At 37.5% G+C, this 17,903-nt stretch overlaps 1 protein-coding gene across 5 annotated transcripts in view; it reads left to right on the top strand.

Moving 5' to 3' along the window:
• Window positions 1-538: 538 nt before the first annotated feature.
• LOC135475914 (GATOR2 complex protein WDR59-like) overlaps window positions 539-17,903 on the top strand; it is a 38,822-nt gene continuing 21,457 nt past the window's right edge. For all 5 annotated transcript variants that reach the window (XR_010445075.1, XM_064755872.1, XM_064755871.1 and 2 more), the window contains exons 1-17: window positions 539-653; window positions 2,160-2,209; window positions 3,723-3,864; window positions 4,627-4,712; window positions 6,041-6,121; window positions 6,359-6,396; window positions 7,743-7,831; window positions 8,352-8,468; window positions 9,023-9,100; window positions 9,793-9,952; window positions 10,886-10,965; window positions 11,605-11,853; window positions 12,258-12,422; window positions 13,474-13,569; window positions 14,289-14,457; window positions 14,910-14,982; window positions 15,623-15,785. Coding sequence is in view for 4 of the 5 variants with exons in the window: in XM_064755872.1 (XP_064611942.1) it covers window positions 600-653; window positions 2,160-2,209; window positions 3,723-3,864; window positions 4,627-4,712; window positions 6,041-6,121; window positions 6,359-6,396; window positions 7,743-7,831; window positions 8,352-8,468; window positions 9,023-9,100; window positions 9,793-9,952; window positions 10,886-10,965; window positions 11,605-11,853; window positions 12,258-12,422; window positions 13,474-13,569; window positions 14,289-14,457; window positions 14,910-14,982; window positions 15,623-15,785 (1,890 nt within the window). In the remaining variant the exon portion in view is untranslated. The remainder of the gene's footprint in view (window positions 654-2,159; window positions 2,210-3,722; window positions 3,865-4,626; window positions 4,713-6,040; window positions 6,122-6,358; window positions 6,397-7,742; window positions 7,832-8,351; window positions 8,469-9,022; window positions 9,101-9,792; window positions 9,953-10,885; window positions 10,966-11,604; window positions 11,854-12,257; window positions 12,423-13,473; window positions 13,570-14,288; window positions 14,458-14,909; window positions 14,983-15,622; window positions 15,786-17,903) is intronic.

The following is a 17,903-nucleotide window of genomic DNA, read 5'->3' as shown; positions in this document are numbered from 1 at the left end:
ACAGCAAACACGACATCAAAACATACAATTTTACCAAACAATTAAGCCATGTAGGTATATTCTTCCTGTAATCATATCTATATACCGGTAATTTGTTAGCGACTTCTGTCGTAACAATATGTATGACAGAACGTAGAAAATCTTTGAAAACAGATTTCATGGGAAAATTAATTGACCAGACTTTTCTTTTGTTTCTTTTCTAGACTCTTCGATTTGGAATTTCATAAAAGTCACATTGTAATGAAGTTATTATTTCAATCGTATAATTGTAAATTCATATAAGTTGATTTATGGCTCGGACTATATATTTGTCCCAGCTTATGCCAAGGGGATATCGGTTGTCGCTAGCTAACCCGGCTTGTCGATGGCAAGGTGTTTTCCTTGATCCCTGGTCAATGAAGTCACAGGCTCAAAGAGTCAAATCCAGCACTCTCGGCTACTACATTGCGAACAACGGGCGTCGACCCTCCGTTTTTATACATCTTTTCAGGTATTGGATACAGCCATCGCGTTTTTACGACTACCGAAAGTGAAAATATTCAGACGAGCAACAACAACGTCAGAATCAGCTGCCCAAAATATCTCTATTTCCACACTCAATGGCTGCACGTTGGAGCAGCGAACATGTTGTCGTTGAGCTTAAGGACCTGCAGGTAGATGTAGTTGTGTTTTGTGAGATATATAACACGGTTGTGAAGAAATAAAATCTGACTCCACAGTGTTCATGTATGTTGAACTTGAGAGATCAGATTGGAGTTCGCGACTATATTTAAGAGCTACCGTACTAGGCCTATGTGTTCATGCGATATCCAGACCTTTTGACTATACACATAGACCTACATGAAGGAGGTACAGTACTCAGTATGGCTTAAGGCCTACTTGTACCCCAACAAGTAACATAAGGATAGGGCGTGATTTTTCGTACTATATTGAATATACATCTGTCTGTCAACTCTACAGCGCTGTTGGTATCTATCATAAAATCATATCGTTTAGTGGCGGTAGTTTGCAAAATCTGCATGAACTGAGACACCTGAAGTGCAGATTAGGCTTACAACACTCTATGACTTTATATGAGACCACACACATCTGGGCACTTCATATGTACACTGCAGCACCAAGCAAGCCAAGAGGTAATAAATAACATGGTAAGGTTTCTTCTGATAATAAGCAGAAATTGTAGTACATTAGAAAACATTACAGTGTGCACTGCCATAATACATATGAATTGTGAAAGTCAGCACAACCTGGGTTTGGAGGCCGTGAAGTTTTGCATTAACTCCCATGGTATTTAGACAATATTTTTACCGTCATGTCTTAGGGAGTAAAGCATGTTGGTTCGGGTAGTTAAAACAGCAAATGCCAGGATGTCCACAGTCTGGAAGAGTTCTGACTTGACACAGGATAATATTGCCAGGTCTTTTATTTGTGGTTGAAAAATACATAATTCTCAACAATAACAACGTGTGCACATCACACAGGACATCACCCAAACCATCATAGATTTGTACTTTGGTAAAACCCAGTAACCAAGGCATCTATCAAAGTCAGGCTTTTCTTTAGTCATTGACAAAGCGTCTGTCACTCTCTTTCGTTTGTCTGTCTCTCCAAAAAGATGTTTCACCATTGCAGCTCCTTCTACAGTTTTTACAAGCCTGGGATTAGTGTTGAAGTTGGTGCAGTTTTGTTTTGTAACAAACAATGGGTCCCTGTCAAAATACTTTTGTTGCAGGACATTGTCCTTGTACTGCTACTTATTTCCAGACTTGTTTTTATTGGATTGTTTTGAAACCTGATAAGTGTTATGATTTTTAAGGAGTTTGCTTTTAAAAGAAAATTTAGATTTTTCTTTAGTCTTGTAGTCACATACAATCTGAATAAAATTGCTGTTACCCAGTGCCTTCATTTCTTCCCAGCGTTCACAGAGATTTTTGTGGAATAACAAGTGTTTGATTCATTTGTCCAGTTTGAAAAATATCCATGTATTCTCCTTGACTTATACATTTATGGATGTCAGTTCTTGCTACTCATAACCGATTTATCATATTTTGTTAAACAAACTCCTTCTACCCAATTATCCATTTAAAGAATTCTGGAAACTTCTTTGTTAGCCTCTGTGTCGTGTTATACATGCATTTCTATCTATTTCCATGGTCTAGGCCGATGTTATGGCAGTGGATTGTCAGGGAGAATGGGCATTGTTGGCTGGGTAAGTACTGGCAGTGGTCTTCACCATTGTAAAATTTGCTTACTTGGTGCTTATGCACTGCGAAACAACAGTTCACATGTTGATCATACGGGAGGGAGGAATGATTGTAATAGCTTCACTTCTTACTCCATGTAAATCAGAGTTGGCACGCATGCTTGACATTCCCAGGACGACAGTTACCAGCATTTTAAGTAAATTTTGAGTGGAGGGTAATGTTTAAAACAAGCTTGGAAACAGGAGGGAAAAAATGTTTATTTCGCCTTGTGAAATATAACAGGAGATTAAATTCGACAGATTTGACCAGCCAATTAAATGAGAGGAAGGATCATCAATTTTGTCTGAAAACTGTGTCAAGAAAATTACAGCAAGCAGTACAAAAGACGAGTTGCAAAGATGAAAATGGCAGTTTGTGAAGTGAACAAGAAATAGCGTGTAAGATGGTGTAAGGAAATGAGGAACTGGACCAATGGTCAAGAGTGGAAAAATATGATATGTGATAATATGATAAGTCGTGATCGGGACGGACAATTGCGTTTATATGTGTAGAAAACAGGCATCTTGTCTGCCTGCCATCTCAGAGGAAGATAACATTGATGGTCTGGGGCTGTGTCTGTTATAATGGTGCTGGAACATCAGTGGCGGTAGATGGTAACATAAGTCGTCAGAAATATATTGAGATAATTGATAATAATTTATGGCCTGTTATAGCCCGTCATTTTCCTGATAATGATTACATTTTCATGGATGATAACACACCTGTGCACAGAGCCTGCGTAGTCTGTGAATTTGTGATAGTCTCACTAAGTTTTGATGTAAGACACATCTTCTTTTACCTTGAAACTACAACTGAAGTTACTGATAAAAATGTCATGCAGCATGGCGCCATGTTTGATGTGACGAATACTTATGTCTATTGACTGTATATATAGAAAAACATACGAGGCACATGTAAAACGATTTTAGTGTACATTGATCTGTCTGCTACATGTAGAAGAAAACTTTTGTGCAAGTAGTATTAATGTTTTTTAGCATTGTAGCTATATTGGGCGTACATAGGTACAGGTATGTTACTATTTTCTAATCAAACCCATTGTTAATATTTATTTCAGTGATATGTATAATAATTCATAACAGTTTTGTCTAGAAACTTACCTGCCAGAACCAAGTTATTTTCTCTTCCTCTTTCACCCTAGTGTTGATCAATATATTATTTATATGCGTATGTTTTATAATTTAATATGCGACGCCAAATACTGCTTTAAAATTTTATTTATATTATAAAACGGTCAATGTGAGTCCAGCTCATGCTGGCTTCCTCTCTGGCCATAAGTGGGAAGGTCTTCCAGCAACCTGCGGATGGTTGTGGGTTTATCCCGGGCACTGCCTGGTTTCCTCCCACCATAATGCTGGCCGCCATCGTATGAGTGAAATATTTTGGAGTACGGTGTAAAACACCAACTAAATAAATATATTGTAAAGTTTTGGTGCTCATGTTAAAATGTCTGTGTTGCAGGAGAAGGGTCTTGGCCCTGGCTAACTTAAAGGCATCATCTCCTGCTGATTCTGTGAAGAAGATTCCCCGTCAGAGCAAGTGGCTAGTCAGCTGTGTGCAGTGGAACCCACACCGAGAAAACGCTAACCTGTTCGCCACAGCCGTAAGCTACCCTTCATACCTTCACTTTAACTCTTAATCTCGTTTCGATACAGACATTCAAGTTGCAAATAAAACAACAAAATCATTTGTACTTATACGTGCTGTAATTCTTCAATGTCTTTACATGTTTCCATGATGTTTATTCAGGTATATTCTGAAGGCATTATTCGGTGTTGACCAATAAAATTCTCCGAAATAAAATTTAAAACGCATAAAGTAAACTGAAACAAGGTTGAAGGACATTGGAATTTTTTGGTTGACTAGCTGTACAGTAACAGTGTTTCGAAGGGAAAAAGTGTATATTGTATGAATAACGTTGTATTGAAATTTGAAAGCCTTCCAAGTTACCCTGACCACAGGGGACATGTTTGAACTGGATTTTTTTTCTTGTTTTAGAATTAAAAATCTTTCGAGTATAAAATTCTATTATTTTCAGCTGCAGCTAAGTCGCTTTATAAGTTGGTTGTTCTTCCAGCTGGTTGGTTGGTCTGTCAAAGTTTTGACATCCTGTCTTTTAGCATATGCCTCCTACCTTTTAACCTGGGCAGTTCACTTTTGGTAACAAGTTTTCTTTAACCTAGTCAGTTCACTTTTAAGAAGGGCTTGATTGCAAGATGATGAGAAATTCAATATGGATGATGTCAGAGCTATCACAAATTTGCACTTTTTTTTGTATTTTTTATATTTCTTAAGCATCTTGCTTTGCAGATCATCTGAAATTTATTAAATAAAGTACACTATACTTTCATATTCATTGGCATAGACAAACCAAAGGGTGGATGTTTGCTCATTTGCTGATAGACAAGGAACACAGTTTTGCTCTTTAAAAGCACACACACGAAATATAAGGTAAGTGGTTTATGTTTCACAATTGCACAGTTCAGTAATCTAATCCCGGTGAATGGCACTTGTTTCTGTTAGCTTACATGTACTATCATCTGTATACCAAATTTTTCTTGTAACAGGGAACTTTCTTGTATTTTTTCTTTGACGTTTGCTCATATGTATGTCTATGTTTAATGCTCAGGGTTCCCAGAATTATAGAGACAGATGGCTAATATATGTTGTCTTCAATTTTCACCTGATATGCCACTTACACATGTCGCCACTTGATATAATGCCACTCTTACAATCGCCTCCTGATATAATACCTTTTTCACATCTCGCCGCCTGATATATATATAATACCTTTTTCATTTGATATAATGCCATCCTGGCATATCACCATAGAATATAATGCCATCTTTGCCTTTCACCATGTGATATAACGCCACTTTCACATGTCCCCACTCGACATAATACCACCATCGCCTTTTGTTACCTGATATAAACCCACTTTCACATGTTGCCACTCAACATAATGCCACCATTGCATTTTGTCACCTGATATAATGCCACTTTCACATGTCAACACTTCATATAATGCTATCCTAGCATGTCACTATGATGTATTGTTACTTTTACATGTCGCCAAAGGATATAATGCCATTCTCGCATATCGCCACATGATAAAATGCCACTTTTACACGTTGCAACATGATGAAATGCCACCCTGGCATGTTACCATGTGATATAATACCGTATACCACATGTGTCCCAAGAATCTGTATATCACTAACAACATTATTGTTTCAGTTAGACTTAAAGAACCATTCCGGTGCATACACATTTCAGACTAAAATGGCTAGTATGCGACATGGGTACATAGTGTGTACAAACCGTTATCACATAAAGATTCGTTAAGCTTCTTGGGCAATTCACAGACCCTGCAGTGGAGTTCAGTGCAAAAAACAAAACATGCGGTCATTTCCGTACACATCCCTTGTGTGACGTCCCATTATCCCATTTGACCCTACTATGACTTCACAAAACTCCAGTTGACGTCTCCTGCTGAGAAGACCCCGTCATCCGTGAATGAGCTTTAGTGTGATTGAAGATGCTGCAGATTATGTTAGTCCAGGAAAAAATGACATCATTGGACGATTTGTACAGAAATGAATGAAAATTTTGTTTCTGTAAGCACTCGGTATTAGTATGAGAAAATCCATGCATGGCATATGAAATAACGCATGTTGTGCTGAGCAGGGTTCCTTTCTTCTTCCATTCATCAATGGAAGAATCTTGACTGAAATGGCTCTTTAAGAATCTGTATATGACTAACAACCTTATTGTTTCAGTGGCCTGGACTGGTCTCCGTTTGACACCAACTTGATAGCTACTTGTTCAGTCGACACATTCACCTATCTGTGGGATATCAGGTAAAACTCATTTGTAATCTGTAAACAATAATGTTTTGCATGGTTCTGTGATGTGTTTTACTTCTGTAATTATTTATTCATTTTTTTTTTTTTTTTTGTCAAAATGGTATCTATTTTACGGAATAATTTTCCCCGTAAAATATTCACAGAATTAAATGTGAATTCATCTGATTTCACTGTCATTAACAACTATGGAGCAGAAAATGTTTTAATTCTTTCTTTTGTATACTTCTTTAGAGATCCCAAAAAGCCATCATCTGCTTTCCAAACTGTGGGTGAGTTTTGACTTGCTAGAGTTACATTAAACTGTTATGTAATCATTATTATACACGTATATATATATGATGTGTGTAACATGTATAGCTCTTCGGGGGGACTGTTTCCCAGTCAGCAAACCATTGAGACTATAAATTGTGAATAGATTATAAGAAATATATAATGATGAATTTGCCATGAACAATATATACCCTAATTCCTCAACCTTTTCGTATAACATGACCGAGCACGTTTCAGTGCAATTTTTGCACATTTTTAATTTGATTTGGGAGACAATACTATATTTGTTGGATTGGCCAATTTGAGGGTTGTTTATGTTCAGGAAATGTGAAAAAAAGTAACACTTGGCTGGGATATAAGTGCTTGACGCTGTATACCTAAAACAAGGTACTCACAAACACAAGTTTAACAGTTAACGACAGCAGCATGCTTCGGCATTCGATTTTCATGAAATTAAACACCTGTAAACTTACCGTGCAACTTTGTTGAGCATCAAACAGGTGTCTTGTCTGTATGAAGATCAAGATTTTTATTAGATCTAGTCCATTCTGTTTTCCACATCTAACAAGATAATTGGTCCCACTGTGACCTTGTGATTCATCATCACGTCTACGTGACATGTCCAAAACAGAACCTAAATCAAGCCCTGCGAAACATCATAGACACTGTTTTGTTGCATTCTCTAAGTTCCATGATGGTTAGTAAGACCAGCAAATAAGTTTTGAGGTGAATCATTCATGTTACTAGCTAAAATTTGAATATTTTCAAAATCGCCGCTCCTCCCACCTTGCAAGTGATCAAGTGATGTCAGTTGTCATAGAGATATGACCTAGATTTAGGTAACAAGTTAGGAGCCAAATGTTTGGATAAATGAGCAGTTATGAATGCTGATATTTTGGAAAAAATGAAAGCTCGTCATCTTGTTGCACACTAATGGAGTGTGTCATGTTTTCTGTTCATAGATATCACAGATTTCCTCAATGCTATATAGAACTATACTCAGTGAAATGTGCGGTTCAGTTCCAACCATTTCACATGTATCAATATTATTATGTATCATATTTACATAGTGGTCAAACAAACATTGTCTTCTCTGTCAGCCGCCTAAAACCATTCAAAATGATGATGGGATAAATAGGATATGCAATTCGTGGCCCATTACGTCAAAATAATTAGACTCCTGATATAATGAAAATTACACCACTTGTTTAATAAAACTGAATATAATTTTACCCATATTGACCCATATAATGGGTCATTCATTGTATATCCTATGTCTATTATGTGTGTTTTATATTTATATATACCTGTACATGTAATTGTGTTATGTATGTTTTGCATGTAGCTGGTGCAGCTCAGGTCAAATGGAACAAGAAAACCAGGAACCTTTTTGCCACAACGCACGAAGGTGACATCCGAATATGGGACCCAAGAGTAAGTAGGTCTTTGCCTCTCTCTACCTATCAAGGCTGAATCATTTACCTTAAATGTGTTGCCATGAAGTTTGTTTGAATGTTGTTCGAACACCTAATGTTGTTGAAGAATTTCTTAATTTATATATGTGATGGTGGTCAGTTTCTGACTGGAATAAAGTGGAGCGTGTTGAGTAAAATACTACCTACACATGTATTGTCAATCAGGTGACAAAGTACCTGATCCTTTAAAAGAGCTGGGTTCAAGACTGTGGCCTCAAGGGCCATTAGGCTGCTTTCATCTGCCCATGAGGATGATCCCCATCATATATTAATATCTTTTTGAGCACGACCTTAATATGTATGTTTGTTGCCAAGGGTAACCCTGGGCACTCTCCTTCACCCAAAATGCTGGCCACTAGGTTATAAGGGAAAAAGTCGTGAGTGTTCTGTTAAAGAAACAGTGAAATAAATAAATTATGTATGTCCACTGTTTTGTGTGACATGTAGTGTGACTGTCCTTGACCCTTTTCTTGTTTCAGAAAGGGAATGCCCCTCTACAGTATATAGCAGCTCACCTTTCAAAGATCCATGGTTTAGACTGGAACCCTAACACAGAGAACAACCTGAGCACATCCAGTCAGGACTGTACTGTCAAGGTAAGCCATACACTGGAGGGAAATAAGTCAGTTTCATTTGGACCGGATTCACTATGGCACAGTGAAGGGTACCTTATTGATGGTATCATTTGAAGGAGATAAGACTGACCAATTCTACTTCACTGAAGCTGTCAGGAGGTATAACAATACAGTAAAGTCAAATAACATTACAGCAATACATAATCTGAAAATAATGAATCAGTTTATGTTACAGATATCAGATGGAGTAAGAGTAACACCATGGAAAGAGCTTATGAAAGAATATGTGAAATAAATTAACCAAAAATCATATATTGATGCTGCTGTTTTCAATTGATATTGTAGGTTCTGAAAAGCATGGTCAGTAGAATTCTGGTATAGATGAAACATGTTTTGTTTGAATGTCTTTGGCAATTGAAAGCAATTGATACATTCAAACTAGCAAATAAGCCTGTAAATGCAGTGGATCAAGTCAGTGTCTGTCATGATATCCCCAACTGAATGAATGTGGTAGTGATATATAAGGACATTGTGTGGGGCAGTGATTGGTGATTTGTGTTGGTTGTGTGTTGTAGTTCTGGGATGTAACGAGTCCGCGACGACCTGAAGGCGTCTTATCGTCAGGCTCCCCAGTTTGGAGGGCTAGATACACAGTAAGTTTTCCTAATCAAATACCATAAAACCACAGATAGATGGCACATTCTGCTGTAAATCCAAATGCATGTGACTACTGTAAAACCACAGATAGATGGCACGTTCTGCTGTAAATCCAAGTGCGTGTGACTACTGTAAAACCACAGATAGATGGCACATTCTGCTGTAAATCCAAATGTGTGTGACTACTGTAAAACCACAGATAGATGGCACATTCTGCTGTAAATCCAAATGCGTGTGACTACTGTAAAACCACAGATAGATGGCACATTCTGCTGTAAATCCAAATGTGTGTGACTATGGTAAAACCACAGATAGATGGCATATCTTAGTGCTTACGAACTGCAATGCTGTTATACCCATAACAACGTGGAGAAAGAACAGTAAAGTAACTTGATAGCTGCTACATCCTTCTGGATGTAAAATACCTGGAAAATGCTAATTAATACCTGGAATCCATATATCCATGTACAGTGTAGATGGCACATTATACAGGAAACCACAGTGAAAAGATTTGTACTGTTTGCGTATTAAATTTCCAAATCATCTACATATACATGTGTTATGTGTTCATTTGTATCCTCTTTTGATGCCTCAAGCCCTAAGCTCCTGCAATCCATGTCTCCCCTACTTTCTCCCTCACAAAAATAGAACACAGTAATAAATTGTTCTATCTTTTCTTTCCGAACAGCCCTTTGGGCAGGGCCTAGTCACTGTGGTTGTGCCTCAATTAAGACGGGGAGAAAACAGCCTGCTGTTGTGGAACACGAATAACCTCACACAACCTGTGCATACATTTGTTGGACACACAGATGTTGTTCTGGAGTTTCACTGGAGGAAGCAGCCAGCAGGTTTGTACAGCTCTGCATAGGACCAGGAGCTAAATCAACCCAGTCCTGTCGTGTTCAGTTTTGCAGGATATGGGTTATTCTATTGCTCTATGGTAGAACATTGCTGGGGTTTTTTTTGGATAGTGCTCTTCTATTTGTTGATAGTACAGTGCATTTATTAAATGGGTGATTTTCACTTTTTCTTTGCTTCTGAGACTTATATTTCAAACAGCCTATTTTCATACTTACGTACACGTCAACTCTGACATTCAGTTCATTGTACTGGAAACCAGGAAGAGCCCAGGGAAACCAGTGCACTTCTACAGATAACTGACAAACTCATATTGTATTTACTCATAACTAGATTCCATCGTATGTCAATTGAAATCTTTTAAGTACGTGTACAACCTTATGCATGTCCATTGCCAAGGGTAGGTGGCTTACCAGAGGCACTCTGATTTCCGCCACCTGATATGATGGCCACTACGATATAAGTGAAAAATTCCTTATTTTTGCGTTAAACAGTGAAATAAATAAATTATATATGTGCACTGTATTGGTCAACAGCTTGGTATCAGTGAGGAAAACTAAATGACACATAAAACTGAATGAAAGACTACAAACTCATCGGTAAGGAGCCAATTCACAGCAGCAAGAACAATGCATCAGGTGAATGAGGGCACATCAGCCCCTTGGCATTTTCGAGTGCGGTGTTTGCTGGCTTGGCTGCAGCTATAAGTCACAAGATCTGTCATGTGCCTGGTGAAAATATGTTTTCATACTTTCAGGTAGTCTGATTGATGTTTCATCATCATTTGGTTATGCTTTTTGTATCATAAATACAGATTTAATATGATTATAAGAAAAATGAAAACCTGTCTACTGGTTTAAGGCTGTTGGTGTAAAAGCACATTACTGTGACTATTTGGTTTTCGTTTATTGTTGATCGTCAAGGTGCCCGGGAACATCAGTTGGTAACGTGGTCACGTGATCAGAGTCTGAGGATTTGGAGGATAGAACCTCAACTTCAGAAGGTTTGTGCACGAACATCAGGGACCAAATATTCAAATACATGTATCTTTAGGGAAAGGAATCTCTATATGTACATACATAGCTGTGAAATGAACACTGTACGAAGTAGTCATGGTATTTACAGCACACTTTGTGAGAGATATGAATTACTATTACAGGCACTTTACTAGTAACAATAACTATGGTACTTATTCATTTGTACTTACACGTAGGTTTAGCTATGCTGTCAATTAATTGTTTAAAACTGAAGCCCAGTTATTTATAAGTTATGAATAAATCCAGCTGAATCGACTTTGAACATTTCAGGTATGCTTTGAAGTTGCTTTATTCCCTCATCAGATTCATTCAACAGTGCAAAAGTTATTTTTCAATGCTTATTTCCATGCCTGTGGAACATACATACCTTCAGCTCACTAAATTGTATCTGTTTATTATCCCACAACTAGTGTAGTTAGTATATAGCATTTTTTACCCTATGTCTGCTTACCCATTTTGTTATGGTCCAGCTTTTCTCCAATCTGATGACACAATCAGACGTTTCAAACTATTATCATTCATTTGGTGTAAGATAAAATATTCACAGATAATTTGTCTGTTTTATGATGTGTTCATTAATCACTGTTTCCTTTTTCAACGATTAGCTGTGTGGTCACACTGTCGTGGATGATGTAGGCGATGGTGATTCCCAGCCTGTCTCAGAAGCCATTGAGATGAGAGCGCCACCTAGCACCCTAGACTTGAGGGACAGAAGGGAAGAAGAGCTTACTCCACCTCTGTCACCTCTCCATTTAAAAACAGAAGGAGAGACTGCTACTTCTCCCCAGCAGCCCAGAACATTGCAGCAGGAGTTTTCTTTGGTCAACATAGATATCCCCAATGTGTCCGTTGAGGTATGTCCTTTATGCATTGTAGAGTTATCTCCCCTTTTTAGACTGCTTATGTCTGTAAACGTAAAACAGCACGGCAACATTTCCTTGTTCCTACACTTTTGTAAAACTGCTCTTTTGAAGGTGATTTCCTCATACTAAGGAAATGGGTCATGTTGTGAAATGGTTTGTGAAAGAAAAGACACGATGGTATCGTTATAGTAATGTTTGTGCTTTACAACAAATTTTTATGTGACTGGGGCTTGCTTGAAGACATTTTCTCAGTTACCTATAAACAGAAAAGGTAGCGCTGTAATAGAGTTATCAGGTAGGGAGAGTATAAAATTTGAATTGTAATTGCAAACGTTCTTGTTTACATGTGTCATGAGTAAAACTTATTGTCTTTGATTCTAACCTTTGAATGACAGATGAATGCTGCCTCACGGACCTGCAAGGTAGTTGCTATGAGGGGAATTAATATAGTCTACCTACTGATGACATTTCCAGTCAACTACCCAAACACTGCCGCCCCAGCATTCCAGTTTCTGCCCACCACATCCATTGATAAATCTACACAGGCCAAGCTGGGCAAGGTAACTTCTGCTTTGTAGTCCTGCTGCGTCAAGTTATGTTTTGTTCACAGAGGACTTCATATGTTATAGTATCAGGTTCATCGCTGGTTCAGATAGTTAAAGCGCTGCTTCCCTGCTACTGTAATGCCCTTGACCATTGAGGTAGCATGTTCAATTCCAGCTCTGGGTTGCGGCCTTAAGTCAGGAGGCTTGTAAGGTACCTGCAGAAGGTTGATGATTTATTCCAGGTACTCAGATTTGCTCGACCTATAAACCTGACAGCCATCACGGAAGTGAACAATTCTTCTGCACACAGTTAAGCATTAATCGAATAAATAAATAAATATTCATAGAGCATTTTACATGACTTTCAACATGTGCATGCGTAAGTTCACTTTTTAGACAAAATAAGTAATAAAATGACCAAGGCCTTAAAATGGACAGTGACACTCGTTTGGCTGAATATTGGCATTTGTTGGAGACTGCTTGTCTTTCACTAATATCATATATATATATGGTGTGCATATCTGTATGTCACATGTGGGAAAGTTTGTCAGTAACTTGCCAGGAGTCAGTGGTTTACTCCAGACACTCCACTTTTCTCTACGTTTAAATGTTCAAAAACATTCTTATCCATCAAAGGAAGGATTGAATGAATTAAAAGTAACGCATGGAAGTCACAGATATAAAATGATTGCAGGAGCATTTGTAGTAGACTGAAAATCCACATCAACACATGAACTTGTCAGCAGCAAACAGTAACCTACATGTACTTAATCATATATATTTCAGGGTAAAGTGAATGATTACCATATGAATTCATTCAAATGGATGAAATTCACGTATCATTAATTTTGTGGTTGTACAATTTTACCATAAAACTTTGCGAAACCCGTTTTCAATAATATTACATTTTTGTAACCCTTCAAAGAAAACAGGGTGGAATAATTAGTGATAAATGATACAACTTACAAGGTGTCGCTCATATGCATCCAAGATGCTAGTGACTGAAAAGTCAATTTTTAGAACACTATTTATTATATGTTATCTGTTTGTCTGTGTTTCTGTACAGGCACTAGAGGAGGTTTCTCATCAGCATGTGAAAAGGAACCGGTCCTGTCTGGAACCCTGTCTGCGTCAACTCATCGCCAGTCTGGACAACCTCACGGTAAGCTCTTTTACTCAATTCATACCATTTGCCATTGTCATGTTTGGGTTTGTTTTTTTGTTTTTTTTTTATAATTTATTCATTTTTGTTACTCATCCATATGGGCATAGTTTCATCATTTTATGTGCTTTACAGAGTGTGTTTTACAGGGAAAACAAAGTAATAAAGTGTTTCTAAATAAATGTTTGTATGTTTAATTAATGTGGGTTTATGTGATTGCAGAATTTTTTTAGTGTATTCCACTCCCCCCCACCCCACCCCACCCCCCCAGAATAATTTAGCTTATTCTAAATAAGAATGCAGGGTTTATCGAAGAGCTGTTAGTTATTTCTTTGCTGTTGTTCTTCACACGTATTTACATGTGTGTGTTCATTATTAGTTTTCAGGTAAATTTTACGAATTTATACAAGAAGGATATATGAGTGTGATTTGAGAAATAGAATTTGTTGAGCATACCAAAATATTGCATCAAATTTACTTAAGACTACTTGCTGTTTTGTGAAGTTGTGACTTTGGTATTATTGTGTTTCAGCCAGAATGTTTACATCTGTGGGTTTAGAGAAACTCATATTTACAGGATTTCCCCGGGGCTCGGTTCATTGTTCTCCCACCATAATGCTGGCCGTCGTCATATGAGTGAGATACCCTTGAGTACAGCATGAAAGACCAATGAAATAAATAAATAAATTATATTTACGGAAGACTGTGCTTTGTTTCAGTCTGAGGATCGGAAGACACCGGACTCTGACACGCCGTTCGGCCTGCCGACCTCCTTACCTGTGAAACAGCATCAGTTACCATCGTACATGTCGGTCTACAGCTACGGCAATTATCAGGATTCCTTGGTCCCGTTCCCACGCACCAGTGGCGCGCGCTTTTGTTCAAACGGTACTCCAGCATTGCTAAAGGCTGTCAGTTTAGCTGCAAACTCAGTAATAGACTCAGTAGGATAAAATATACATGTACATATTAATTCAGCATGTAAATGTGTTTAAATATTGTGAGGATGCTGGATTTCATTTTTTCCTTTGGTTGATTACTTAATGTTTTTTACGTTTACATTATACATTTACCTTATTGTTTTGTAAAGAAATATATGACTATGAATCAGTGTAACATGAGGTTGTGTTACTCTGCATTTGTGTACAGACACTTGTACATGTATGGTTTGTTTTGTTTTGTAGTGTTTTTTTGTTCCTCAGTGATTACAAGGTAATTGACAGTAGCTGGAAATGGCAGTGACGGGAAAGTAGAGGGCACATTGTACAGTCCATTACGCGCTATTAGCTGGAAAAATCTGGGATTTTTTTTTATCACTCTTGTACTGTTGTACTCCCCAGGTGCTCTTGTGTGTTTTAATCGGCCAACAGACATGAAGAGAGTCTCCGGCAGCAATAGTGACATCACACCCAGGTACACGCCCATATTCTCTTATTCTAAGTTGTCTTACTCAGTTGTCAGTACAGGTTTGTTTTTAAGACAGTATGCAAAATGAATGGATCACAAATAATTTTAAGCTGCCAGACTTAATGACTAGGTTTGATTAGTTAATATTTCAGCATTTGATAGGTGAGTTTCGAGTTCGAACTCTTGTAATATTAAAGGTAAAAAGTCCTACTGTGTCATGTGACCTGTCAAAAATGTTAGGCAACTATTTAACTTACTATAACTTGGACATCTGAAAAAAAAGGCACCAAAAGTAATTTAGTCTAGACAAACAATGGAAACAATTTAGAAGCTGAGAATTTGTGAACTTGAGTTCTTAGAGTAAAGAGGTGTCGTTAGTGCGTCTGGTGTGACAGGTGATTAGTAAATTAATGTCAGCAAAGGTTGCATGACATTTTTCACAAGTCACATGATACATTAGGACTGATTTTACTGAAAATTTCGATCAAAACTCCCCTGTTAAATTTTTGCCAGGAACAATAAAACTGTGTAAAGATAGGCATGATCAAGTTTTGCAGAATTTCTGGTGAAAAATTACCAAGCGTGATAAATGTTTGATGAAAGATTCTTAAATTGGTCACTGGGTATTTATTATCTCCCTTTGTAGAGCTCTTGTGACCTTGTCTGCCTACACTCAGCCCCCTATAAATGTGAGAACCCCGCAGACAACAGTTCCTTACACCATGAAGCTGGGTTATTCCATGGCCCGCAGTCCACCCACAAACAATGATTTGGTGTCCATAAGTAACTTTTACACCTACCGGGACAAGGTGAGTTTTGTGCAGGAGGAGTGGGAATGGGGTGGGAGGTTTATCTCTCTTGCCAATTTGCTTCTAGGCAGAAGACAAATAAGCCTTGTCTGATCAGGTCACATGTTTTTTTGTTTGTTTTTTTTTGTGGGCTTTGTTTGGTTCCAGTGATTAAATGACAAGCAAAGAAATCAGATGAATCCTGTAAAAAAAAATCAGATTCTTTTTTGTATGTGTCAACTTATCACGTACTTTTACACAATATTGAAATTTTTTAACTTTGTCACATGTTTGCAAGCTGTTTTTTCAAACATATTCTGAAGGCATTATTCTGTGTAGACTGATACATTTATACTTCTTGTGAATCCCTGAAATTGGCCAATCCAATCATCCAACCAATTGCCTCCAAGATCTAATTATAGATTGTAGTTTTGTCTCCAAAATCAAATTAAAAATGCATAAAATGTGAAAAGGTTGAGAAATTATGGTAGTGCTTATCATATAAGAGAAAATTTACTTGGAGACATATATTCAGTATGGTTATAACAGCCCTGTGTATAGAGATGAAATATTCCCAACTATATTAAAGGTTGTAATTAATGAGGAAAAAGGCTAATAAGATTCATTTCAAAGTAAGAAAGCGGGGCCTCTGTGACCAAAGTGGTTCGCATGCCAGCACAGCGCATTGACTCAGGAGCCTCTCAAGCCTACACATGAAGGTCTCTCAGCAACCTGTGGATGGTCGTGGGTTTCCCCTGGGCTCTGCCCGTTTTCCTTCCACCATAATACTGGCCGAAATATTCTTGAGTACGGTGAGAAACACCAAGCGGATAAATAAATAAATGACAAAGTAAGAAAGCTCTTGATGATAATGGTGTCTTTCAGCTAAGGAGGTAATTGATTTTTCTGAAAATCACCTTCTACATGACTTCATTGACTGTATTTCACCTGAAGTTTAGCAGGTAAAACTGCACTTTGAGTAACACATACATGTAAAGGACGTAAAATGGTGCTTTTGATGCCAGTACTGATGTTTTTTCGATATATTTGTCAAACTTCTCAAAAAACTCCTAAGTGATCCTATAGGGTGGATGAATCAATCAGAATCAAGCATAAGGTGTCACCTGAAAACGGCTAAACTAGGTACAGTATTTATTAGTGCAGAATATCAAGTTTTCATAAAGTCCTAGAGAGGATTTTTATTACATCTAGAAGCTTTTCTCACACTGATTTGGTACTAATATAATACTGTATGCATCCTGTGGTTAGGTGGGACATCTGAAAATAGCTAGCGAGTTTTGGAGTTAAAGCGGCGTGGTTAAAGGAACAACTACTTTCTGACAGTTTTAATTTTGTAAACTGATTTGTTAATCCCAGGAAGATTATATAATTTGTAAGCCATTTGGAGGAGATTTAGAGCTCCACTACCGGTAATGAAATACAAGTACATGGGTCAAATATGCATATTTTACATAAGCTGAAAAATAATGATTTTATTTAATATCTCTCGACATCATGTTTTTCTACATTGTGTTGGCTAGAAAATAGTTCTCATTTTGGCAACACAATCAGCATACTGTATGCTTCAATAGACAGTGTCCCAGTTATCATAGTTTCAAGCCTCGAAGAACTAAAGATCTTAGCTACAAGGGAAATAATTCAGAGGAACCCTATTCACATATATTAACTGTCTTCAAGTCACTACAAAAATGATTCATTCAGCATCATATTAGAGTGCTTGTACATCAGGAGAAAAAGATATTGAAATCTGCTGGGTCTGCCTCCACACCTATTTATTTATTTATTTATTTGATTGGTGTTTTACGCCATACTCAAGAATATTTCACTTATACGACGGCAGCCAGCATTATGGTGGGTGGAAACCGGGCACATCCCGTCTCCACACCTAAACCTGCAGGCTGCCATCATAGCCAAAATGAAGACGTCATCTTGTCAATACATGAATGTTCTTACATATGTCTGATAATTGTATAAATGCTATTAACAAAGACATGTTTTTTTTCTCTTCAAGTCCTGGATACTGAAAAATCATATTTTTAACTTTGAATTTGAACTCTGTTTTGTCAAGCAATAGTGGTTGTCATTTAATATGTTATAACACCATAATGTCTGTAGCAT

Source organism: Liolophura sinensis, chromosome 9 (genome assembly GCF_032854445.1).
Source record: "Liolophura sinensis isolate JHLJ2023 chromosome 9, CUHK_Ljap_v2, whole genome shotgun sequence".
Taxonomy (NCBI): domain Eukaryota; kingdom Metazoa; phylum Mollusca; class Polyplacophora; order Chitonida; family Chitonidae; genus Liolophura; species Liolophura sinensis.
The sequence above is the reverse complement of the archived record's forward strand: the minus strand, read 5'-3'. Positions and strand labels throughout refer to the sequence as shown.